Raw genomic sequence first — 26,382 nt, 5'->3', positions numbered from 1 at the left:
CTGGGTTCAAGGGATTCTCCTACCTCAGCCTCCCGGGTAGCTGGGATTACAGGCATGTGCTCTCCAATCCTCTAGAGCTAATAGGATTGACCTGGACCACTTATGCTCAGACCATTTAAGCTGCTGTTATTCTAGCTTGGTTATAACAAAGCCAGACCATGTCTTACTGATATACCTAGTGAGAAATCAATGTGAGAGCCACAGGCAACACTCAGAGAAGTGTGTTTATTAGGATACAAGTTAAACTTCTGTAATAAAGAGACCCTAAAATACAGTAACTCAAATAAGATAGAATTTTGCAGCACTTTCACATAAGAGCCTCAGGGTAAGCAGAGAAGGCTGAGATGGTGTGTGTGACCCTGGCTGGCAGAGCTGCTCATCAGCCTCCTTCAGGCCTCCAGGTTCCTTCCATCTGTGGTTCATGCCTTTGGAAACTGTCCTTGTCTGTATGGTTGAAACAGGGTCTCCATCAAGTCTGCCTCCCACCCCACTCTTCCACTTATATTCCACTGGCAAAAATTCAGTTAATTCAGCAGCTAATTTTTGCATTTTTAGTAGAGATGGGGTTTCACCATGTTGGCCAGGCTGGTCTCAAACTCCTGACCTCAGGTGATCCACCTGCCTCGGCTTCCTGAAGTGCTGGAATTACAGGTGTGAGCCACTGTGCCAGGTCCCCTAATCAGAGTTTAAAAATCAGAAATGATGCTGTGATGGCCTCTCAGGATGCCTTCTTCTCCCCTGGAGAGCTCAGCACCTTGCAGCTGAAAATTTCTGAGGAAATGTGGCAGACAGCACAAGCCGATCCATTGGCCAGTCTACTCCTTATCCAGTCTGGCCACTTGGACATGGACTTCACTGTCATCCTAGGATCTGCCACCCCTCAACCTTCCATGGCAACTGCAGGTCAACCCCCAAATTGGAAAACTAGGCTGACTTGGCCTGGTTCACAGCCTTAACGTGTGACTTTAGCTGGGGATTCAGTATTGCTCTGCAAGCCTCTTGGTGGTTGTAGTGGATCTGTCCTTGCCCCACCATATCCCTTGGGCCTTATCACTGGGGTGCTCCACTGATTTGCAGCTGCAGCATCTCTGTCTCTGCCCGATGATTGTTTTTGGTGTCCTGCACCATCTGTGCGCAGAAAGCTGGAAATGACAGAGAATTAAGGTCTTCAACCAATGACTGACTGGTACAAATACCAGGCTCCCTCACCCTGGACCATGGGATAACTCTGCACCACTCCAGGGTTCCTGAGTGGGAGTGGCCTCCACTCACCCACAATGGTAAATTTGCCCGATAACACACCCTCACGGACTGCCTTCCTTCTCTATCACACTCCACTACTCATGTTTCCTGCGATAAGTAATAATAGCCACTGGGGGAGGAAGACTTCGTATTAACAGGACATAGTGCCAGACACTATTTTTAAGTCTTAAATGTAGGTGCTCACTTAATCCTCACAACAAGCTTATGACACAGGTTCTGTTGTTACTCCCACTTTACAGATGAGGGAACTGAGGCACAGAAAGGTTGAGTGAGCTGTCCCAGGTTCATACAGGTACAAAGCAGCAGAGCCAGGATTCAAACCCAGGCAGCATGGCTCCTGGGTCCACACTTGTAGCCACCAAGGGGTAGTGCCTCTTCCTCACATCTTCTCTTTAGTGACTGCTGGGAGCTCCTTGAGCATCCCTGAAGCCCTCTCTCCCCTAGGCTCTTTTCCTCTTGGCACCCCCTCTCCCACAACACCTTCTTCTCCATCCTTCTCAAATCCCTCATCTTCCAGACTTCTACAAGACTTGTCCACGCCACTTCCCACCTTCTAGTTACTTGTGCTCTTGTCTCAAGCTTCCCAGAGGAAGGATCCAGGAGGTTTTTTTGAAACAATGAGCTATACAAGTAAGGTCAAAGCCAACGCCCTCCCCCATCCTATTTCCACTCCAAGTAAATGGCATCTTTCAGGTCAGCAACAGAATTGGCTTTGGTTTCTCATCCATTTCTTTTTTAATAAAAATATTTACATTGGGTCAGACCCCACCCACTTCCACACAAAGGCCTCTGCTAGGTTCCTCGGTACACACACCATCCCCCATCCTAGCAGGCACTGCCTACTAACTTTGAAGTGGTTGCCCAATTGTGATCTTGAGGAATCTCCACATATATCACCCTTAGAGCCTCAGAAAGGGTTATGCCCCATGGGGCTCCTCCTTATGCCCAGGCTCTTCCAGGGCCCTGGGCCTCAGAGGCCATCGTGCAGGCCCAGACACTGGGTTAGACACTGAACCTCCCGTCCTTGTCCATCCATTGCACAAACAATTCGTGAGAATGGAACGAGGAACTAAGGGGTGGGGTAGGGCCTCCCAAGAAACAGAAGACCTGTCCCTGACCTTCGGTAGGTGCCGTATCTCTTTCAGACAAAAACTCAACCTCTAAAGACTCACAGGCCTGGGGTGTACCAGGGTGTCTGTCTGACCACACCACAGCTCTTACCTCATCCCTCTGAGGTCTCCACTATCCTTGGGCTGATGCGGGGTGTGGTGCATGTTATCACCCATTTCTTGCTACCCATTGGGGAGGCTGCCCTGGGTAACCCAGGTGAGAGGGTGGTAAACACAACTCGGGTGCTCAAGGTTCAGCTGGGGATGGGCCGGGGGGAGGGGTGGCCTATGGCTGAACTGCCCTGGCTTCTGTCCTCACCACCCCAACCCCAGCTCTGAGCTTAGCATTGGTGGAAGTGGGGACCTCACTAGGCTCCTCCACCCTTTCATTGAAAATTCCTCTGTAATGTTTTCCTATATACTGGGGAGTAGGGAGATATTCATCCCCTTCCCAGTTCTGGGTACCAGTCCCCTCTTGCCAAAAGGATAGCCCGGGGCTCACGTGGGAGAAGCCTCCTGCCCTTACTCCTCCAGTGCTGCCAAGGGGTGAAGAGGGAACTTGCCAGGTAGAAAGACATACGTTCATGCCTTGCTTTCCTGCCCAACACAAATGAAAAGTTATGCCCAAGAAGAGCTCCTCCTGCCTCGTCTCTGGCCCCAGCCCCACTGTGGTATGAGGAATTCAGGCTTTGACTTAAGACAGCCTGGAACCTCAGGTTTGGCTTGGCAAATTCACTCGCTATTTCACAGCCTTACTCACCCTGTTTTGTCACCTGTCATCCACAGAACCAACAGCAAAATACACTCCCCTTAAGGTTACCTCCGAGAATTAGGACCATCAAAAGGAGAAGATCAGCTACCCTACAGGTGTAAAAGGTGCCAGGATATTTGCTTTAGCATTCACTGTTACCAAGAGCAAATGTTTAGAAACAACCCACGTCCATTAATAGGGGACAGACACAGCACATTGTGGTATGGGGACAACTGAATACTATGCAGGCTCTGCAAGCTTAAAGGCTTATCTGTGTGTACAGAGCTGAATGTCTCCAGATATATATGTAATATAATATACACTTTTAAACTAGATATTCAGAACTGTATGTATATGTATGGGATGCCACCATTTATGCAAAAAAGGGGGGAAAAGAGGATAGTAGCCACATATGCTCTCTCTGTGTATATAATTTCTCTGGAAAAGTTTACAAAAAACTGGATAGGAAAGTTGCCTCTAGGGAGAAATGGGGGATGGAAAATGGGGTGGGAGGTAAAGAAGGCAACTTAATTTTCACCAAATCCCCTTTATTACTGCTTGTACTTTTCATTGGGTACATATGATACCTATTCAAGGCCAGGCCAGGCCCAGTGGCTCACACTTGTAATCCCAGCACTTTGGGAGGCCGAGGCAGGTAGATCACCTGAGGTCAGGAGTTCAAGACCAGCCTGACCAACATGGTGAAACCCCCGTTTCTACTAAAAATACAAAAATTAGCCAGGCGTGTTGGTAGGTGCCTGTAATCCCAGCTACTCAGGAGGCTGAGGCAGGAGAATTGCTTGAACCTAGGAGGCAGAGGTTGCGGTGAGCCAAGATTGCGCCACTGCACTCCAAACTCAGCAACAAAAGCAAAACTCCGCCGGGCGCGGTGGCTCAAGCCTGTAATCCTAGCACTTTGGGAGGCCGAGACGGGCGGATCACGAGGTCAGGAGATCGAGACCATCCTGGCTAACACGGTGAAACCCCGTCTCTACTAAAAAATACAAAAAACTAGCCGGGCGCGGTGGCGGGCGCCTGTAGTCCCAGCTACTCGGGAGGCTGAGGCAGGAGAATGGCGTAAACCCGGGAGGCGGAGCTTGCAGTGAGCTGAGATCGGCCACTGCACTCCAGCCTGGGCGACAGAGCGAGACTCCGCCTCAAAAAAAAAAAAAAAAAAAAGCAAAACTCCGTCGAAAGAAAGAAAGAGAAAGAAAGAAAGAAAGAAAGAAAGAAAGAAAGAAAGAAAGAAAGAAAGAAAGAAAGAAAGAAAGAAAGAAAGAAAGAAAGACCCTACTGGACTATTAATAAGAGACCCTAATACAATCTCTCTGCAGATTAGATTTTATTTTGTAAAATTTCAAACATATTGTAAAGTAGAGAGAATAGTAAAATGAACCTTCATGTATGTATCCATCATCTGGCTTCAGTTCATAGACGGCCTAGGTTAATGTCTATATACCACCCATTCCTTTAAGGATTTTTTTTTTTTTTTTTTTTTTTTTTTTTGAGATGAAATCTTGCTCTGTCGCCCAGGCTGGAGGGCAGTGGCGTGATCTCGGCCCACTGCAACCTCTGCCTCCCGGGTTCAAGTCTCCAGAGTAGCTGGGATTACAGGCGCCTGCCACCATGCCCAGCTAATTTTTTTTGTATTTTTAGTAGACACAGGGTTTCAACATCTTGGCCAGGCTGGTCTTGAACTCCTGACCTCGTGATCCACCCGCCTCGGCCTCCCAAAGTGCTGGAATTACAAGCATGAGCCACTGCTCCCGGCCAGGAATTTTTTTTTTTTTTTTTTTTTTTTTTTTTTTTTTAAGTTAAAGACAGGGTCTGACTCTGTCACCCAGGCTGGAGTTTAGTGGTGCAATCACAGCTCACTGTAACCACAAACTCCCGGGTTTACATGATCCTTCCACCTCAGCCTTCCAAGAAGCTAGGACAACAAGCATGCATCACCATGCCCAGTTAATTTATTCATTCATTTATTTTTGTAAAGACAGAGTCTCAGTGTGTTGCCCAGGCTGGCCTCAAACTCCTAGCTTCAAGTGCTCCTCCTACCTCAGTCTCCCAAAGTGTTAGGATTACAAGTATAAGCCACTGTGCCCGGCCTCCAGGAATATTTTTTTTCTGAGATGGGGTCTTGTTTTGTTGCCCAGGCTGGAGTGCAGTGACTTGATCATAGCTCACGGCAGCCTCAAACTCCTGGGCTTTCACAGTCCTCCCACCTCAGCCTCCTGAGTAGCTGAGATTACAGGCATGTGCCACCATGCCAGGCTAAGTTTTTTTTAATTGTTTAGCTTAATTAGAGATGAGGTCTTGCTATGTTGTCCAGGCTGGTCTTGAACTCCTAGCCTCAAGCAACCCCCCAACCTAGGCCTCCCAAAGTGCTGGGAATTCATTAAAAATTTTTTTACGGAAAAGCCCAAATTTTTCATTTAAAATATTTCTTTTTCTTTTTTCAGAACATTTCTCACTTGCATACGAGTGCATTTTCTTTCCCTTTTTTTTAGATGGAGTCTCTCTGTGTCACGCAGGCTGGAGTGCAATGGCACCATCTCGGCTCACTGCAACCTCTGCCTCCCGGGCTCAAGCAATTCTCCTGCCTCAGCCTCCCAAGTACCTGGGATTACAGACGGCTGACGTCACACCCGGCTAACTTTTGCAATTTTAGTAGAGATGGGGTTTCACCACGTTGGCCAGGCTGGTCTCCAACTCCTGGCCTCAGGTGATCCACCTACCTCAGCCTCCCAAAGTACTGGGATTAGAAGCATGAACCACCGCACCAGGCCTTTTTTTCTTTTTTAAAAATTTCAACTTTTAGTTTAGATATGGGGGTACAGGTGCAGGTTTGTTACACGGGTATATTGCACCTAGGTAGTCATAGAACCCATTAGGTAATTTTTTAACCCACACTCCCTCCCTCTCTCTCCCTTCTAGTAGTCTTCAGTGTCTATTGTTCCTATATTTATGTCCACATGTGCTCAATATTTAGCTCGCACCTAAAAGTGAGAACATTAGGCATTTGGTTTTCTGTTCCTATGTTAATTCATTTAGGATTTGGTCCTCCTGCTCCATCCATGCTGCTGCAAAGGACATGATTTAATTTTTTATGGCTGCAAAACTATTTATCTTTCACTTTTTGGCTTTTACCAAAATAAAATGTTTCTTTTGAACTACAAATTTATAAAACACCTCATTGTTCTCTGTATCATAATTTTTTTCTTTTCTTTTTTTTTTTTTTTTTTCTGAGACAGTCTCACTCTGTCACCCAGGCTGGAGTGCAGTGGTGCGATCTTGGCTCACCGCAACCTCCGCCTCCTGGGTTCAAGCAATTCTCCTGCCTTAGCCTCCCAAGTAGCTGGGATTACAGGCACCCACCAGTGCACCGGCTGATTTTTGTATTTTTAGTAGAGACAAGGTTTCGAGGTTTCACCATGTTTGCCAGGCTAGTCTCGAACTCATGACCTTAGGTAATCCACCTGCCTTGGCCTCCCAAAGTGCTGGGATTACAGACGTGAGCCACCGCACCAAGACTTTCTTTTTTTTTTTCTTTTTGAGATGGAGTATCGCCCTGTCACCCAGGCTGGAGTACAGTGGCACCATCTTGGCTCACTACAACCTCCACCGCCCGGGTCCAAGCGATTCTCATGCCTCAGCCCCCTGAGTAGCGGGATTACAGGCACCCGCCACCATGCCTGGCTAATTTTTGTATTTTTAGTAGAGACAGGGTTTCACCCTGTTAGCCAGGCTGGTCTCAAACTCCTGACCTCAAGTGATCTGCCCACCTCGGCTTCCCAAAGTGCTGGGATTACAGGCACAAGCCACCGCACCCAGCCTGTTTCCATTTTTAAAGTATGTGGAATAACAAAAGATCTGACTTCTACCACAAATAATTGTCATGCAAAAATGGAAGAGGAATTGTAATGGATTGAACAACTTTGGAGTCATGTTAACCAAATGCAATGTGTGACCCTTGCTTACCTGAGTCTAACAAAAAAAGGTATTTCTGAGACAATCAGGGAAATGTGAACATAAACAGCATTGCAGATATCATGGAATGTGGTTAATTTTGTTAGATGTGATCATGGTATTATGGTGATATTGTTTTAAAATTCTTCTTTTGGCTGGGTGCAGTGGCTCATGGCCTGTAATCCCAGCATTTTGGGAGGCCAAGGTGGGTGGATTACCTGAGGTCAGGAGTTCAAGACTAGCCTGGCCAACACGTTGAAACCCTGTCTCTACTAAAAATACAAAAATTAGCTGGGCATGGTGGCAGGCACCTGTAATCCCTGCTACTCAGGAGGCTGAGGCACCAGAATCGCTTGAACCTGGGAGGTGGAGGTTGCAGTGAGCCGAGATCGTGCCATTGCACTCCAGCCTGGGCAAAAAGAGCAGAACTCCATCTCAGGGCCGGGCGCGGTGGCTCAAGCCTGTAATCCCAGCACTTTGGGAGGCCGAGACGGGCGGATCACGAGGTCAGGAGATCGAGACCATCCTGGCTAACACAGTGAAACCCCGTCTCTACTAAAAAATACAAAAAAAACTAGCCGGGCGTGGTGGCGGCGCCTGTAGTCCCAGCTACTCGGGAGGCTGAGGCAGGAGAATGGCGTAAACCCGGGAGGCGGAGCTTGCAGTGAGCTGAGATCCCGCCACTGCACTCCAGCCTGGGCGACAGAGCCAGACTCCGTCTCAAAAAAAAAAAAAAAAAAAAAAAAGAACTCCATCTCAGAAAAAAAAAAAAAAAAAGGGCAGGGAACTAATGCCCCAGAGTCAACCTGCAACATTACAGAGTGGGAAGCAGTAGACAGATGCTCCTGCCTTCTGTCCTTCGAGTGGAAAATGTCTGGAGACATTCAGCTCTCTCCTCAGGAGGGCTGGTGGAATTGAACCACACTGCACACAACAGTGACATCACTCTTTTTTTTGAGATGGAGTCTCGCTCTGTTTCCCACGCTGGAGTGCAATGATGTAATCTCTGCTCACTACAACCTCTGCCTCCCAGGTTCAAGCAATTCTCCTGCCTCAGCCTCCCAAATAGCTGGGATTACAGGCACACGCCACCATGCCAGGTTAATATTTGTATTTTTAGTAGAGACGGGGTTTCATCATGTTCGCCAGGCTCGTCTCGAACTCCTGACCACAGGTGATCCACCCACTCAGCCTCCCAAAGTGCTAGGATTACAGGCATGAGCCACCGCACCTGGCCAACACCATTCTCTTAAGCTGGTCTTTCCTTCTTCAGGATCTCACACTCCCTATAGCCTGGCTTCTGCTTTCTGGGATCACCTAAAGTGACTACTTATGCCCAAGTCCTGTCTCCAGCTCTGCTCTCAAGGTCACCAAAATTAAGATCATCCCTTTCCATCCTCCTCTCCCTATAAACTACTGCTCTTCTTCCACAAACTCCTTCCATGCCAGCAAACCCAGACTGTAACATTGACACAGAGTTATAATCCATCGATATACTGGTCTCTCCACATCCCTGGATCACAAACTGCCGAAGGGCAGGGACCCTGTGACATGTTTGGTTCCCCCACTGTCCAGTGGGAGAGAGATATGTGAGCCAGTCAGCGCTACACGGAGTTGAGGCAGCCGTTGAGGCTCTTCACGAATTTTCCCATTTTCTGCCTTCCAGGCACATGATAGGATGGAATTTCTCAGCCCTCTTGAAGTTAGGCCACTGCAAGAGGCCTAACTGGCTTGCTTTGGCCAGTGAAATAAGAGCAGAAGTGCCGGGCGTGGTGGCTCACGCCTGTAATCCTAGCACTTTGGGAGGCCGAGGCGGGCGGATCACAAGGTCAGGATATCGAGACCACGGTGAAACCCCGTCTCTACTAAAAATACAAAAAATTAGCCGGGCGCGGTTGTGGGCGCCTGTAGTCCCAGCTACTCAGGAGGCTGAGCCAGGAGAATGGAGGGAACCCGGGAGGCGGAGCTTGCAGTGAGCCGAGATCGCGCCACTGCACTCCAGCCTGGGCGACAGAGCGAGACTCCGTCTCAAAAAAAAAAAAAAAAAAAAAAGAAAGAGCAGAAGTCACATGTGTTGCTACTGTCAGGCACAAGTATTTAACTGTCAATGTAACACAAGACACTCCAGCAGCCTCTTTTGATGGAGCTTCCTGTGATCTGGATGCCTGAGTGACTATGATGATCAGAGACTCCAACACCACTCCTACGGACCCACCAGACAGCAATAGTGAGAAATAAAACTGTTGTGTTAAGCTACTGAGATTCCAGGGTTATTACTGCAGCATGACATAGCCATCCTGACTGATACAAGCTGAGATAGGAGTCCATATAAAGTTCACAGGGACACAAACAGGGGAATATTAGGTCTCTCTAGAGGCTCAGAAAAGTTTCACCAAGGAACTTGAGATAGCCTTAAAAGATGAGTGTTTACCTGACAAGGAAGAGAGGCAAGCATCCGGGTGAGCAATGAAACCCCAGAGCACATTAAAGGAACTGCGAGGAGTTCAGGACCTTTCAGGGCTTGGCGAGGGAAGGGAGGCCACAATGACACTAGACCAGGGAGGAAGGAGAGAATACCCTATGGAGGAAACAGCATTTACAGTGTATATGGCGATTTGCTATATGGAATTTTGGACAAGGAAGTGATATGATTTGATTTGCATTTCAGAAATATTATTCTGGAATCAGTACGAAGGGGCTGGAAGACCAGTTAAGAGACATTTAGAGTCCTGGCAAGACACCAGGGGCTAAAAGCAAGCACAGAAATGGGGAAGGGAAAGCCAGCACCAATGTTGAGGCATAGACCACGGGGCCCCTGAGCCCTCCTCTGGACTCTCAGAACACTCGGGTGTCTTATCACATTGCACTATGATTGCTTGTTAATTTTTTTTTTTTTTTTTGAGACAGAGTCTCGCTCAGTTGCCCAGGCTGGAGTGCAGTGGCGTGATCTCGGCTCATTGCAAGCTCTAGCTCGTGGGTTCACACCATTCTCCTGCCTCAGACTCTCAAGTAACTGGGACTACAGGTGCCCGCCACCATGCCCGGCTAATTTTTTTGTATTTTTAGTAGAGACGGGGTTGCACCATGTTAGCCAGGATGGTCTCAATCTCCTGAACTCGTGATCCGCCCGTCTCAGCCTCCCATAGTGCTGGGATTACAGGCATGAGCCACTGCGCCTGGCCGATTGCTTGTTCATTAACTGTAGTCTTCTTCTTCTTCTTTTTTTTTTTTTTTTTTGAGATAGAGTCTTGCTTTGTTGCCCCGGCTGGAGTGCAGTGGCATGATCTCAGCTCACCGCAACCTCTGCCTCCTAGGTTCAAGCAATTCTTCTGCCTCAGCCTCCCAAGTAGCTGGGACTACAGGAATATGCCACCACACCCAGCTAATTTTTGTATTTTTAGTAGAGACGGGGTTTCACCATATTGGCCAGGCTGGTCTCGAACTCCTGACCTCATGATCCACCCGCCTCGGCCTCCCAAAGTGCTGGGATTACAGGCATGAGCCACCGTGACCAGCGAACTATAGTCTTCTTGAGGGGAGGAAATGTGTCTTACTCTCCTTTTGCCATCAGCACTAGCTCACAGTTGGAACATAATAGGTACTCATATGTTTATTAAATTGATGGGTAAAGGATTTGCTGGCCAAGTATATAGGAGGGATGAAGGGGGAAGGGAGTCTATGTTGAATCTCAAGTGTTAGCTTAGGTGATAGGATTGATGGTGGCACCACTACTTGTGACTGTAGGAAGAGAAACAAGTTTGAGGAGAAAAAGAACAAATTCTGTCCAGGACATACTGCGTCTTAAGTACCTTTAGCACACCTGGAGAAGACGGAAATTCCAGACTGGAAACAGGAGGCACAGCTCTGGCTGGGCATAGAATATGGGAGTCTGCATCAGTCAGGATTGTCCAGAGAAACAGAACCAACAGGATATACACACACACAACGAGATGGATTTTAAGGAATTGGCTCATGCCGTGGCAGGAGCCAGCCAAGTCCAAAATTCAAACAGCAGGCCAGCAGGCTGGAAACTCAGGCAGGATTTCTATGTGACAGTCTTGAGGCAGAATTCCTTCTCTGGGAAACCTTAGTCTTTGCTCTTTAGGCCACATTATTAAGAGTAATATCCTGGCTGGGCACAGTGGCTCATGCCTGTAATCCCAGCACTTTGAGAGGCTGAGGTGGGCAGATCACAAGGTCAGGAGATCAAGACCTTCCTGGCCAACATGGTGAAACACAGTGAATACAAAACTTAGCTGGGTGCGGTGGCACATGCCCATAATTGCAGCTACTTGGGAGGCTGAGGCAGGAGAATCACTTGAACCAGGGAGTTGGATCGGAGGTTGCAGTGAGCCGAGATCATGCCACTGCACTCCAGCCTGGGTGACAGAGCGAGATTCCATCAAAAAAAAAAAAAAAAAGGGCCAGGCACAGTGGCTCATGCCTGTAATTCCAGCACTTTGGGAGGCCAAGGTGGGTGGATCATCTGAGGTCACGAGTTCAAGACCAGACTGGCCAACATAGTGAAACCCTGTCTCTACTAAAAATACAAAAATTAGCTGGGTGCGGTGACACGTGCCTGTAGTCCCAGCTACATGGGAGCCTGAGGCAAGAGAATCGCTTACACCCAGGAGGCGGAGGTTGCAGTGAGCCGAGATCATGCCACTACACTCCAGCCTGGGTGATAGAATGAGTCTCTGTCTCAAAAAAAAAAAAAAAAGTAACCTCCTTTACTTAACGTCAACTGAGTATAGATGTCAATGCCTTTGTTTCATTTTGTTTTATTTTTTTGAGACGGAGTTTTGCTCTTGTTGCCCTGACTTGCCCAGACGGGAGTGCAATGGCGCAATCTCGGCTCACTGTAACCTCTGCCTTTCAGGTTCAAATGATTCTTGTCCCTCAGCCTCCCAAGTAGCTGGGATTACAGGCACCCGCCACCATGCCCGGCTAATTTTTGTATTTTTAGTAGAGATAGCGGTTCACCATGTTGGCCAGGCTGGTCGTGAACTCCTGACCTCAGATGATCCGCCCACCTTGGCCTCTCAAAGTGCTGCAATTACAGGCGTGAGCCACTGTGCCCAGCCAAGATGTTAATGTTACCTACAAAATGCCTTCATCGAAGTAGCCAGACTTCAGTCAGGCATGGTGGCATGCTCGTAGTCCCAGATACCCAGGAGGCTGAGGCAGTAGGATCACTTGAGCCTGAGAGTTCGAGCCCAGCCTGGAGAACATAGTGAGCGTCTATCTCATTAAGATAATATATATAGTGCCCAAGGGCACCATATCCTTGAAAAATGACACCTTTTTTTTTTTTTTTTTTTTGTTGTAGAAATAGGGTTTCACCATCTTACCCAGAGTGGTCTTGAAGTCCTGGGCTCAAGTAATCCTCCCACCTTGCCCTCCTAAACTGCTGGGATTACAGGTGTGAGCCACTGCCCCTGGCCTCACACATAAAATTAACCATCAGGCCGGGCACGGTGGCTCACGCCTGTAATCCCAGAACTTTGGGAGGCCGAGGTGGGTGGATCACGAGGTCAGGAGATCGAGACCATCCTGGCTAACACAGTGAAACCCCGTCTCTACTAAAAATACAAAAAATTAGCCGGGTGTGGTGGTGAGCACCTGTAGTCCCAGCTACTCGGGAGGCTGAGGCAGGAGAACGGAATGAACCCAGCAGGCGGAGCTAGCAGTGAGCCCAGATTGCGCCACTGCACTCCAGCCTGGGCGACAGAGCGAGACTCCGTCTCAAAAAAAAAAAAAAAATTAACCATCACAGAGTCATCAATGTGGTAACCAATCTCTCTTTTTTTTTTTTTCTTTTTTGAAATGGAGTCTCACTCCGTCACTCAGGTTGGAGTGTAGTGACACTATCTCGGCTCACTGCAGCCTCTGCCTCCCAGGTTCAGGCGATTCTCCCGCCTCAGCCTCCTGAGTAGCTGGGATTACAGGCACACACCATCACACCTGGTTAAGTTTTTGTATTTTTAGTAGAGACAGGATTTCACCATGTTGGCCACACTGGTCTCGAACCCTCCCAAAGGTGATCCACCTGCCTCAGCCTCCCAAAGTGCTGGAATTACAGGCATGAGCCACTGCGCCCAGCCTGGTAATCAATCTCTAAAGAACACATGGTACCACCCAGAGAGAATGAGATAAAGGCCAAGAAGGCCAAAGGCATCAACAGAGGAAAAGGTCAAGACAGGAAAGGACTGAGGGTTTACAGAACAGACTGAAATTATAGAAGGAAGGGAGCCTGGATACAGGAGTGTCATGGAAACCAGGGAAAAGTAGTGGATCAAACAGTGTGGTCAAGTATGTCACAGACTGCAGAAAGCTCAAGTGAGATGAGCACTGAATAACATCCATTAGATTTGAAGCTGTTAAATCTTTTTTCCCAAGAAGCAACAGTCTCATGGCTGGTGTACAACTGCTTCAGAAAATAGTTTGGCATTATCAGGGAAGCTAAACAGGTGCAGACCTCAACATCCAGCAACTCCACTCTTAGGAATATGTGGATACTTGCTACTCAGACTGTGGTCCACAGACCGACAGCATCAGCATCAGCAGAAGCTTGTAGAAATGCAGAATCTGGCCGGGCACGGTGGCTCACGCCTGTAATCCCAGCACTTTGAGAGACTGCAGCGGGTGGATCGCTTGAGCCCAGGAGTTCAAGACCAGTCTCGGCAACGTAGCAAGACCTGGTCTCAAACTGAAACAATAAAAAGGGGCTGGGCATGGTGGCTCTTGCCTGTAATCTCAGCACGTCGGGAGGCTGAGGTGGGCAGATCACCTGAGGTCAGGAGTTCGAGACCAGCCTGGCCAACATGGTGAAACCCCGTCTCTACTAAAAATACAAAAATTAGCCAGGCGTGGTGGCACGTGCCTGTAGTCCCAGCTACTTGGGAGACTGAGGCAAGAGAATTACTTGAACCCGGGAGGCGGAGGCTGCAGTGTGCCACTGCACTCCAGCCTGGGCAACAGAGCAAGACTCTCTCAAAAAAAAAAAAAAAAAAGAAACGCAGAATGTCAGGCCCCACCCAGACCTACTGACTCAGACTCCAGATTAAAACTCCAGATGACTCATGTGCATGCTGATTTCGAGAAGCATTTAATCTTCAAACTCTCTTGCTCACGTTAAAAGAATTTTGCAAATTATGTACCCTTTGCATGTTTTTATGCTGCTATCTAAAACTTTCCCCAAATGTTTAGTTGCAAAAGAATGCCATTTCCAGTGCGTTGTAAACATGGATCTTTTTAAAAAAGTATTATTTCACTTTTTAACCATTCCCTTCATGATTCATTTTATTTTATTTTATTTATTTGTTTATTTTTTGAGACAATAGTCTCACTCCGTCTCCCAAGCTGGAATGCAGTTGCGCCGTCTTAGCTCACTGCAAGCTCTGCCTCCCAGGTTCAAGCGATTCTCCTGCCTCAGCCTCCCGAGTAGCTGGGATTACAGGCGCCCGCCACCACGTCTGGCTAATTTTTGTATTTTTAGTAGAGACAGGGTTTCACCTTGTTGCTCAGGCTGGTCTTGAACTCCTGACTTCAGGCGATCCACCCGCTTCGGCCTCCCAAAGTGCTGGGATTGCAGGCATGAGCCACCACACCCAGCCCAATTCATTTTATTTTATTTTATTTTATTTTATTTTTAAGACGGAGTCTTGCTCTGTCGCCCAGGCTGGAGTGCAGTGGCACGATTTCGGCTCACTGCAACCTCTGCCTCCCAGGTTCAAGAGATTCTCCTGCCTCAGCCTCCCGAGTAGCTGGGATTACAGGCACAAGCCACCATGCCCCGCTAATTTTTGTATTTTTAGTAGAGACAGGGTTTCACCATGTTGGCCAGGCTGGTCTTGAATTCCTGACCTCAAATGATTCACCTGCCTCGCCTCCCAAAGTGCTGCGATTATAGATGTGAGCCACCATGCTGGGCCCATGATTCACTTTTAAAGTATGTTATTGTAATCTTCTTTAACAGTCAGAAATTTCACATTGTTCTATTTCTTCTAAATTCTTATTTTCATACTTCTATTTCTACCCCCAAGACATTATCCTAATGTAATGTATTTTGTGCTTTAAAGCCTTCTAAGCCTGAGCAACATGGCAAAACCCTGTCTCTACAAAAAATAACAAAAATTAGCTGGGCGTGATGGCATGTGCCTGTAGTCCTACCTACTCTAGAGGCAGAGGTGGGAGGATCACCTGTGCCCGGGGAGGTCAAGGCTGCAGTGAGTCATGATTGTGCATTCCAGCCTGGGCAACAGAGTGAGATCCTGTCAAAAAAAAAAAAAAAAATGAGCACAGAACTTGAATAGATATTTCTCCAGAGAAGACACACAAATGGTCAACAAGGACATGAAAAAATGCTCAACATCATTAGTCATTAAGTAAATGAAAATAAAACTATAACGAGTACGACTTCATATCAACTAGAATGTCTATTAAAAAAAAAAAAAAAAAAAAACAGAAAATAACAACTGTTGCCAAGGATATGGAGAAATAGAAGCTTATGTACAATGTCCTGGTGGGAACATAAAATGGTGCAGCTGCTGTGGAAAACAGTTTGGCAGTTCCTCGAAAGGTTTAACATATAGGGTGGACACAGTGGCTCACGTCTGTGATCCCAGGCTGAGAGGAATTTGAGAAGCTAAGGGTGGAGGATCGCTTGAGCCTAGGAGTTCGAGACCAGCCTGGGAAACACAGCAAGACTTCATCTCTACAAAAAAAAAAAAAAAAGGTCGGGGGCAGGTGCCGTTGCCAATGCCTATAATCTCAACACTTTGGGAAGCCAAGGGAGGCGGATCCCTTGAGCTCAGGAGTTTCAAACCAACCTGGGCAACATGGTGAAACCCTGTCTCTACAAAAATACAAAAATTAGCCAGGCATGGCGGTGCACACTTGTAGTCCTAGCTACTCGGGAGGCTAAGGCTGAAGGATTGCTTGAGCCTGGGAGGCGGAGGTTGCAGTGAGACAAGATCACACTACCGCATTCCAGTCTGGTCAAGAGAGACCCTGTCTAAAAAATAATAATAAAAAAAACTTAAAATTTAAAACATAATTGCCACATAATCCAGCAGTTCCACTCCTAGGTATATACCCAAAAGAACTGAAAATAGGTATACAAACGAATTCTAGTATTGTAAGCATCAATTAAAAAACAATGAATGAATTACAGCTACACAAGTCAATAAAACCATAATGTTGAGTGAAAAGGCCAGCCCCAGAACATGTACAGTATGATGCATCTGTGTGATGGTCAAACAGACAAAACTAAACTGTCTGGGAACACCTACAACTGCACAGATACTGAAACTATTACAATAAGCAAATGAAGTATACACGGTCATACCTCAGAGATATTTTGGGCTTGGTTCCAGATCACCTCAATAAAGTCAGTCATATCAACAACTTTTTGCACACAAGTTATGTTTACACTGTACTGTAGTCTATTCAGTGTGCAACAGCATATGTCTAAAAACAATGTATGTAATCTTAATTTTAAAATACTTTATTGGTAAAAAATGCTAACAGTCATCTGAGTCTTCAGTGAGTTATAATGTTTTTGCTCGTGGAGGATTTGATCTTGATATCAATAGCTGCTGACTGATTAGGGTGGTGGTTGCTGAAGGTTGGGATGTCTGTGACAATTTTATTTTTTTGAGATGAAATCTCACTCTGTCGCCCAGGCTGGAATGCAGTGGTGCAATCTTGGCTCATTACAACCTCCATCTCCCGGGTTCAAGCGATTCTTCTGCCTCAGCCTCCCGAGTAGCTGGGATTACAGGCATCCCTACCACATCCAGCTAATTTTTGTGTTTTTGTGGAGATCGGATTTCACCATGTTGGCCCAGGCTGGCCTCGAACTCCTGACCTCAGGTGATCCACCCACCTCAGCCTCCCAAAGTGCTGGGATTACAGGAGTGAGTCACTGCGCCCGGCCAACCATTTCTTAAAATAAGACAACAATGAAATTTGCTGTATCCATTGACTGTAACTTTTATAAAAGATTTATCTGGGCCAAGCACGGTGGCTCATACCTGTAGTCTCAACACTTTTGGAGGCCAAGGCAGGAGTATCACTTGAACCCAAGAATTCAAGATCAACCTGGGCAACACAGAAAGACCCAGTCTTGCCACTTTTAATTTAAAAAAAAAAAAAAAAAAGTCTGGTTGCGCTGGCTCACGCCTGTAATCCCAACACTTTGGGAGGCCGAGGTGGGTGAATCACAAGGTCAAGAGTTCGAGACCAGCCTGGCCAACATGATGAAACCCCGTCTCTACTAAAAATACAAAAAATTAGCTGGGCGTGGTGGCAGACGCCTATAATCCTAGCTACTCAGGAGGCTGAGGCAGGAGAATTGCTTGAACCCAGGAGGCAGAGGTTGCAGTGAGCTGAGATCACACCACTGCACTCCAGCCTGGACAACAGGAGCAAAAAAAAAATTAGCCAGGAGTGGTAGCGTGCGCCTGTAGTCCCAGCTACTCCGGAGGCTGAGGCAGGAGAATCAGTTGAACCTCGGAGATGGAGGTTGCAGTGAGCCGAGATTGTGCCACTGTACCCCAGCCTGGCGACAGAGCAAGACTCCGTCTAAAAAAAAAAAAATAGCCCAGGGAAGTCGAGACTACAGTGAGCCTGGCTTGCACCACTGTACTCCAGCCTGAGCAATAGAAACCACATTTTTTTTTAACAGGGTCTTGGACTGTCACCCAAGCTGGAGTGCAGCAGTACGAACAAGGCTCAATGCAGCCTTCTCCTCCCCAGGCTGAAGCAGTCCTCCCACCTCAGCCTCTCGAATAGCTGTGACCACAGGCTGCACCACTTCCCGCAGCTTTTTTTTTTTTTTTTTTTGCTGAGACTGGGTTTTGCCTTGTTGCCCAGGCTGGTTTCAAGTGATCCTCTTCCCTTGGCTTCCCAAAAGTGCTGAGTTTACAGGCATGAGCCACCATACCCACCCTTGTACCCTCTTACACATTTTAAATTTTGAACAAAACTTTATAATTTGAATTTCGAATTGTACTTATACTTTTTGAATTTTGAACAAAACTACATTTTGAATTTTGAACTTTGAATTTTGAGTTTGTAAACAAAATTTTACAAACTCTATTTCTTTCCTTTTTTTTTTTTTTTTTTTTTTTTAAGACGGAGTTTCACTCTTGTTGCCCAGGCTGGAGTGCAGTGGCGTGATCTCAACTCACTACAACCTCTGCCTCCCAGGTTCAAGCGATTCTCCTGCCTCAGTCTCCTGAGTAGCTGGGATTACAAGTATGCACCACCATGCCCAGGTAATTTTTGTTTTGTTTTGTTTTGTATTTTTAGTAGAGACCGGGTTTCACCATGTTGGCCAGGCTGTTCTCGAACTTCTGACCTCAAATGATCCGGCCACCTCAGCCTCCCAAAGTGCTGCGATTACAGGTGAGAGCCACTGCACCTGGTCCTACAAACTCTAATTCCTAACTTGACAGCTTTTTGTATTTCTGCTCTCACGAATGACTCTATGAAAAAAATAAAATAAAATGAACAATTTTTTTAGAAACTTGGGATACGGATTAGATCATTTGCAGGGACACAGGTAGGCCTGGGGAGGACAACCTGATCCAGGTATCACAGGCCCGAAAATCAGTTGCTCAAGCAGCAAGGATGACAGAGGGTAGCAAAGCAGACTTGGTGAGGCTCAGAGGATACAATGTTTGGCGAGAAGTGGAAGAGTCTTTTTCTGTCTGGAATTCACAAGGTGCTGGGAGAATCTGCCTCCATTTCCCCAGAGAGACCTGGAGCTGGGCAGAGTCAGCAAGGGTGTGTGGAGGACTTGGACGATGGCAATGTTGGTGGGCTGCAGGGAGTAAATTCCCTCTGAGGTAGGAGAGGGAGGGAAGAGCTTGTCTGGAGGCAGGTTGAGGCTGGGAGAGGGCTCCGAAGAGCTAGGGATAATGAGCTCCGAGGAAGGAGGAGCCAGCATTGAGGAGCAGTCAAGGGGATGGATGGGAGTTCAGAAAAAGTGGTTTTGCCAATGGATGGGAGTGGTGCAGGCACTTTGTTTTCACATGGCTTCTTTCCCCAAGCAGTGAGCCCCTTCCAACATTGCCAAAACTTCCTGCAGTTTTCACCAGGGTTCCTGCACTGAGGGCAGAGCTGAGTGCAGATCAAAGGAGAAAGAGAAAGAAGTTGGAGGTTTTGTTGTAATGCAAGATGGTTTCATCAGCCTATGGATTTAAAAGTCCAGACTGACTTACCTCTTCCTTTCCTATAGGTTGCTCAGGGAATATGGTTATTCTAGTGTGTGTAAGCATCGTTGTAAAAACTAAGCCCACAGCCTAAAATACTTTGAATGTCTCAGAGAAATGTCTGATGTTTGCTACAGTTTTGGATTACCAAGGCCACTCCTTACCTCTATGAGTAGCCAAGGGTAGTGCTCTAAGCTGTGAGCTAGTTCCTCTCAGACACGCCCACAAACATACACACCCCTTTTCAAAGTAAGCTGTTATGGACTCATAGGACTGGCAAATACTTCAGAGAGTAATCCCTCCATTTTGTTAAAGAGAATACTGAAACCTGGGGAGCCTTGATGACTTGAAGATGGACTCCAACCTGGACCTTCTGTCTCCTAGTTGTTCCTTGCATCCCTAGTCAAATTTTGTTTCCTTTTAAAAATGTATTTACTTTTATTTGTTATTTTATTATTTTCAAGACAGGTGTCTTGCTTCGTTGCCCAGGCCAGTCTCAAACTCCTGGCCTCAAGTGATCCTCCCACCTCAGCCTCCCAAAGTGCTGGGATTACAGGCATGAGCCACAGTGCCCAGCCCAGATTTTATTTCTAAAGCTCACTAAGAATCCTAATTTTTTTTTTTTTTTAAAGACAGGGTCTTACTCTGTTGCCCAGGCTGGAGTACAGTGGCACTATCATGGTTCACTGCAGCCTCAACTGCCTGGGCTTAAGCAGTCCTCCCACCTCAGCCTCTCGTGTAGCTGGGATCACAAGCACATACATACCATCATGCCCTCCTAATTTTCTTATTATTTGTAGAGATGGGGTCTTGTTATGTTGCCCAGACTGGTCTCAAACTCCTGGGCTCAAGGGATCCTCTTGCCTCGGCCTCCCAAAGTGCTGGGATTATAGGAATGAGCCTGACCCAAGAATCCTACATGTATCTCCTAAATGTATCTGTTCTTGACACCACACCAAGGCATTTGGTACTGCACGCTAAGGACAGGAGAGCCCCTGGTTTTATACTGGCAGAAGTTGGTGAAGAAGGGACAAGGATCTAAATGACAGCTTGTGCACCTCTGCTGTAACTGGGTGGGCTGGACACTTGAAGGATTCATTGGCTCTCAACTCCACCTGCCACCAAGGACTACCTGTCTTAAGCCATGGACTGAGATTAGGCCCCCTGTCCCATCCACATTCCCAGAAAGGAAAAGTAGCAAGAAAGGTATAGGAAACAAAATTTTACCAACTCTAATTCTTAACTTGACAGCTTTATGTATTTCTGCTCTCAATGAAATGTGAACTGTTCTTCTGAGAAGTTTGGCAATGAGGAAAAGAAGAGATGAGAGAGAAAAACAGAAGTTTTAAAGTTATTTTGGGTCAGGCGCAGTGGCTCATGCCTATAATCCCAACACTTTGGGAGGCTGAGCCAGGCAGATCACCCGAGGTCAGGAGTTCGAGACCAGTCTGGCCAACATGGTGAAACCCCGTCTCTACTAAAAATACGAAAATTAGCTGGGTATGGTGGTGGGCGCCTGTAATCCCAGCTACTTGGGAGGCTGAGGCAGGAGAATCGCTTGAACCTGGGAGGCAGAGGTTGCAGTGAGCCAAGATCATGCCATTGCACTCCAGCCTAGGTGACAAGAGCAAAACTCCAGCTAAATAAATAATTAATTAAAATTCTTTTGAAAATTTCATAGTCCGTCTCCCAAATTAGGAAAAGGGGAACAGAGCCATTGTTTACTCAGCATCTACTGCATGCCAGGCTCATTTAAACCTCACACTAGCCCTGTGAGGGATCAGGGCCTTCAAGATAAAAATGCTTTCAGATGAGCTAAGGATGGGCGGGGGAGACAGAGATAAGGACACTGTGATTCAGAGAATTAAGTAACTTGCCCAAAGGGCCTCAGTTAGTACAGGAATATGGCTTTTATTTTTTAAAGATGATTTGTGAATCTGGCAGCCTTCTGAGCCAGAGTAGGCTCAGAAACTCCTAGGAATGTGGCTTTAAGCCTAGGTGCGTCTGACACAAAATCATGTGTTCTTCCTCAAATCTACATGGCCTAACTACAAAGAGAGCAGTTTAGAACAGACTTTTAGATTCCATAGAGGGAACTGGGTGCAAGCATAAAAATCAGATAATTTAAAATAAAAAGGCAAAGAGTCAAAGTACCACCTAAACGCTGTCTACGCTGCCTCCGCCCTCCTGCCAAACAGCATCCCTTGAGTTCAAGAATTCAGTTTCAGCTCAAGCACAAACTTTTTATGGGTGGATGCTGGCTGAGCCAAAGAGGAATTACGTCAACAATCATTTGTTGCATGACCTTTTTTGGTTTTTTGTTTTGTTTTGTTTCAAGGAGTCTTGCTCTGTCGCCCAGGCTGGAGTGCAATGGCGCAATCTAGGCTCACTGAAACCTCCACCTCCCAGGTTCAAGCGATTCTCCTGCCTCAGCCTCCCCAATAGCTGGGATTACAGGCACCTGCCACCGCGTCCGGCTAATTTTTGTATATTTAGTAAAGACAGGGTTTCACCATGTTGGCCAGGCTGGTCTCGAACTCCTGACCTCAAATGATCCACCTGCCTTGGCCTCCCACAGTGCTGGGATTACAGGCGTGAGCCACCACACCCGCCCTATTGCATGATTTTTTTGTTGTTGTAGTTGTTTTGCAAAACATAACCCACAACATAATTCCTGCAACCAAGAAGTTTATAGTATAGTCTCATGGGGAAACCAGATATTGAACACATTATAAGAAACTTCATCAGAATTGAAACGTAAGGAAAACGCACTATTCTCCTGAAGGACGTAAAAAATAAATCCAATTGGCAGGAAACAGTGGCATCTTCACACAGACTTGGATAGGTGGGGAAGTGAGTGTAAGTATCAGGTGAGAAGAAGGGAAAGAGAAAGGAACAGCCTTCAAGATGCTCCTAAATGCTGTCGCTGAAGCTGTGGAGACCGTAACTTAGTCTGAAAGAGACAAGAGAAAGAGAAGGCCCGGGCGCAGTGTTGAAGGGAAGTTTTGTTTAGAGCTGGATACTGTCAGTCTGGAGGAGAGGTGAGGAATAAGGGGGACGGTGCAGTGGAAGATTAGAGTAGAATCATACTGACATAAATCACATCATTAAAATTAGTCCTAGGGTTAATTATATACCAAAGGTGAAATGGGCAAGGTCACAGATAGCACAAGTGGAGGGCGACTGTCTTGGCAAGAAGTTAGGATTAATCCTGAGAATGGAGGGGAGTGCGGGTGCGATTTTAAAGGACTGACATGGAGTGGAGGAGAGTTGAGGGCACTGGATCGTCTGGTTTTGTGGCAAGTGAAGTCATATTTCAGGCCTGAAGGGCTGAGGCGGCTACTAGCTTTACAAGAGTTGAAAAGCCTGGAAATGTGGCTGGAGCCACTGTGAACACACTCAGCAGCGGAGGCAGGCGTGGGCAATACCTACCAACAGCTCTGTTAGCCACAGGTCGGCTGGGCCCCTGAGAGGTGCCGCTGATGCACCCACGGCAGCGCTCTGCACAGCTGGACCGGAGAGGCACCACCCCTGGGAGCAGGTGACAGCGCCGGCAGCCTAGAGAACGGGTGCGCGCGCGCGCTGCGGGATGCGGCGCAGGCGGGGCGCGCGAGGACGCGGAGCGGGTAGCGCCATGGGCAGCCGGGATTGGGGGGCGGGCCCGAGTGAGCGGGCCTCTGCGCGGCACTTGGCACGCACGCGCAGACTGGCCGCGGGGCCTGGAGGCACAGAGGAGGGGGAGCGAGAAAGAGGGGGGTGTGGAACGTATTTCCGCTCTGGCGGACAAATAATCCCGGCCAAAGAGGAGGCAAGGCCGTCCGGCCCTTTAACCGCGTGGGGGTGCTGGTGAAGAAAGGGGGGTCGGGAAGGGGGGATCCTGCTCCTTTAATTCCCTCCCCTCTTCCTCCTCCCCGAGTCCTAGCCGACGCCGCCGCCGCGCGCGCGGGGCCTGGAACACACGGCACGAGCCGCCCCCGCCCCTCCCCCCTTACGCCCACGCGGAGCCGGCCCCGCGCGCGCGCCCCGTGCACCCCCGCGCCTGCGCGCTGCCCAGGCCCTGCCCGTGTGTGGGGGGCGCTGCAGGCCCCGGGGGGGTGGGGAAAATAGGGGATAAAAAAAACAGCGCGCGGAACCGGGCCAGGTGAGAGGAGCGTGCACTCAGGGTCGTGGGGCTGGGGGGGCGTGCCACGGAGCTCTGAGCGTGGGGGCAGGGCGTGCACGGTGCGTGCAGGCGGCGGGGGGAGGACGTGAAAAGCGCGTGCAAACGTGTAAGGGAGGGCGGAGGAATGAGGCAGCCGGTAAAGGGGGCGGGGTGAGAAGAGTCTGCAACCGGGGCCACCTCGGCGTCCAGAGCCCCAGGCCTCTGCCCCCGCCTTTTCTCTGTCCTTCCACCGTGGGCGCGCGGGCTCGCCCCATCCTAGCGGGCTGCTGGGCTGGGGGGTGTGGACGCCGCTGCCCCGCCCCCGAGAACCACGCCTCCCTCCTTTCAGAGGGACAGCGCCTCCCCAGGGTTGGGGAAACTGAGGAAGAGATCTGAAGACCGGGAGACCGGATGCCGGGGGGCTGGGCAAGAATGGGGACGAGGGTCCTGGAGCCTTGGCTTCGGAGAGCCAGAGACCTTTGTCTCTGACCGGTTTCCTTCCCAACCAGGGTTGCCCACCCCCGCCACAATGGCCTCTGGGGTGGAAGTCCTGCGCTTCCAGCTGCCTGGCCACGAGGCCGCTACGCTACGGAACATGAACCAGCTCCGAGCAGAGGAGCGGTTCTGCGACGTGACCATTGTGGCTGACAGCCTCAAGTTTCGAGGCCACAAGGTCATCTTGGCCGCCTGCTCACCGTTCCTGCGGGACCAGTTCCTGCTGAACCCCAGCTCAGAGCTGCAGGTCTCCCTGATGCACAGTGCCCGCATCGTGGCCGACCTGCTCCTCTCCTGCTACACGGGCGCCCTGGAATTCGCTGTTAGGGACATCGTCAACTACCTGACAGCCGCCTCCTACCTGCAGATGGAGCACGTGGTGGAGAAATGCCGGAATGCTCTCAGCCAGTTCATTGAGCCCAAAATAGGCCTCAAAGAGGATGGGGTCAGTGAGGCTAGCCTTGTGAGCAGCGTCAGCGCCACCAAGTCCCTCCTCCCTCCAGCCAGGACCCCGAAGCCAGCCCCGAAGCCCCCACCCCCACCTCCTCTACCCCCTCCACTCCTGCGGCCAGTGAAGCTGGAGTTCCCACTGGATGAGGACTTGGAGCTGAAAGCGGAGGAAGAGGATGAGGATGAGGATGAGGACGTGTCTGACATCTGCATCGTCAAGGTGGAGTCGGCCCTGGAGGTGGCACACCGGCTCAAACCCCCTGGAGGCCTGGGAGGGGGTCTGGGCATTGGAGGCTCCGTGGGTGGCCACCTTGGGGAGCTGGCCCAGAGCAGCGTGCCCCCCAGCACTGTAGCCCCACCACAGGGTGTGGTGAAGGCCTGCTATAGCCTGTCCGAGGACGCAGAAGGGGAGGGCCTGCTGTTGATTCCTGGAGGCCGGGCCAGCGTGGGGGCCACCTCGGGCCTGGTGGAAGCAGCAGCGGTGGCCATGGCTGCCCGGGGGGCGGGGGGCAGCCTGGGGGCGGGGGGCAGCCGGGGACCCCTGCCTGGGGGATTCTCGGGTGGAAACCCCTTAAAGAACATCAAATGCACCAAGTGCCCGGAAGTGTTCCAGGGCGTGGAGAAGCTGGTCTTCCACATGCGGGCGCAGCACTTCATCTTCATGTGCCCTCGCTGTGGCAAGCAGTTCAACCACAGCAGCAACCTCAACCGCCACATGAACGTGCATCGTGGTGTCAAGTCACACTCGTGCGGCATCTGCGGCAAGTGCTTCACACAGAAGTCCACCCTGCACGACCACCTCAACCTGCACTCGGGAGCGCGGCCCTACCGCTGCTCCTACTGCGATGTGCGCTTCGCCCACAAGCCTGCCATTAGGCGGCACCTCAAGGAGCAACACGGCAAGACCACGGCCGAGAACGTGCTGGAGGCCAGTGTGGCCGAGATCAACGTCCTCATCCGCTAGCCGCGCAGGCGTGGAGGCCAGGAGGCTGGGGTCCCTGGGCTGGGTGGGAAAAGGGCTCTTTGGCCCAGGAGAATTGGGGGGTGGGGGGTCTGGGGCAGAAAGGTAAGAGTAGGAGGCTGAGCAGATGCACACATCCTGAAAGAGGGAAGATGATTCATTGGAGAGAAGACTGTTGCTCTTCAGAGTGCAAGAAGCTGGAGCTGGGGACAGGGTTCTTGGAGTAGGCCAGGGAAATACGGGGTCCCAGAGAAAGATTTCCTTCTCTTAGAGATGCATGTGTATGTGGAGGGAGGGAAAAGGGTCCTATAGAACAAGGGAAGACAAAAATGTTTTATTCCTGGCTAAGGCTGCCCAGGGAAAGGTACTGACATTTCTCCAGATAAGAAGGGTGGGTGGGTGGGTGGGTACAGGGAGGGAATTTGGCAGGAGGACATGCTCTTGCTTAGAATAGACCTGGGGTGAGGGAGTGGTAAGGGGAAAAGATTATTGAGTCCCAGAAAAGGAAGGGGGAGACAGTTTTTGCATGCTGGGGAAATGGGACTGCGAGTATGAGGCTTGCTGAAATTTGAGGGAGAACAAAGTAAGACGCCAGGTAAGAGAACATGGGGTGCGCATCCTGGGTAGATATTGGGAAGTGGGGGTACAATAGCAAGAACAATGGATAGTCATGGGGGTGGGGGGGTAGGGCACTTAGAAAAGAAAGAACACAAGAAGGGCTCTTGGGAGGGAGGGAGAGGAGTAGAGACAGTATTTTTTAAGAAAAAACATATTTTTAAGGATTTTTTCTGGAGTTTGGGGTTTTAGTTTTTCTGCTTTTGTTTTCCACAAAATAAAAAAACAAACAAAAAAACCCAAAAACTTTTTTTTTCTTTACACTCTGGCAACTGCCTGTACATGACTATCCTGCCCTAGACAGCCTCTCCCTGTGATGCTGCATTAATACCTGGAGGTCACAACTCATGCATGTCCCTTGCCTGAAGGAGCCCAGCCCTAAACATAGGAGAGGAGTGTGACAAGTGAGC

General features: G+C 49.0%; 1 protein-coding gene and 1 long non-coding RNA gene across 2 annotated transcripts; one reads left to right on the top strand and one right to left on the bottom strand.

Annotated features, from left to right (window-relative positions):
• Positions 1-214: 214 nt before the first annotated feature.
• Positions 215-23,186, bottom strand: LOC140708868 (uncharacterized). Its single transcript, XR_012089117.1, has 2 exons — positions 22,743-23,186; positions 215-1,142 (listed from the first exon to the last, which is right to left on the bottom strand). It is a non-coding gene; the product is annotated as an uncharacterized lncRNA (long non-coding RNA).
• Positions 23,187-23,209: 23 nt separating this feature from the next.
• ZBTB12 (zinc finger and BTB domain containing 12) lies at positions 23,210-26,381 on the top strand. Its single transcript, XM_007973076.3, has 2 exons — positions 23,210-23,451; positions 23,961-26,381. Exon 2 carries the CDS (start codon positions 23,981-23,983, stop codon positions 25,358-25,360), a length of 1,380 nt encoding a protein of 459 aa, XP_007971267.1. The 5' UTR covers positions 23,210-23,451; positions 23,961-23,980; the 3' UTR covers positions 25,361-26,381.
• The last annotated feature ends 1 nt before the right edge of the window (position 26,382 follows it).

The sequence above is a fragment of the Chlorocebus sabaeus genome, chromosome 17, assembly GCF_047675955.1.
Source record: "Chlorocebus sabaeus isolate Y175 chromosome 17, mChlSab1.0.hap1, whole genome shotgun sequence".
NCBI classification, from domain to species: Eukaryota; Metazoa; Chordata; class Mammalia; order Primates; family Cercopithecidae; genus Chlorocebus; species Chlorocebus sabaeus.
This window is presented reverse-complemented; position numbering and strand designations above follow the sequence as displayed.

What these genes read in the sequence shown, in the direction of transcription:
- ZBTB12 (XM_007973076.3), top strand. Translation starts at nt 23,981, where the DNA reads ATGGCCTCTGGGGTGGAAGTCCTGCGCTTCCAGCTGCCTGGCCACGAG.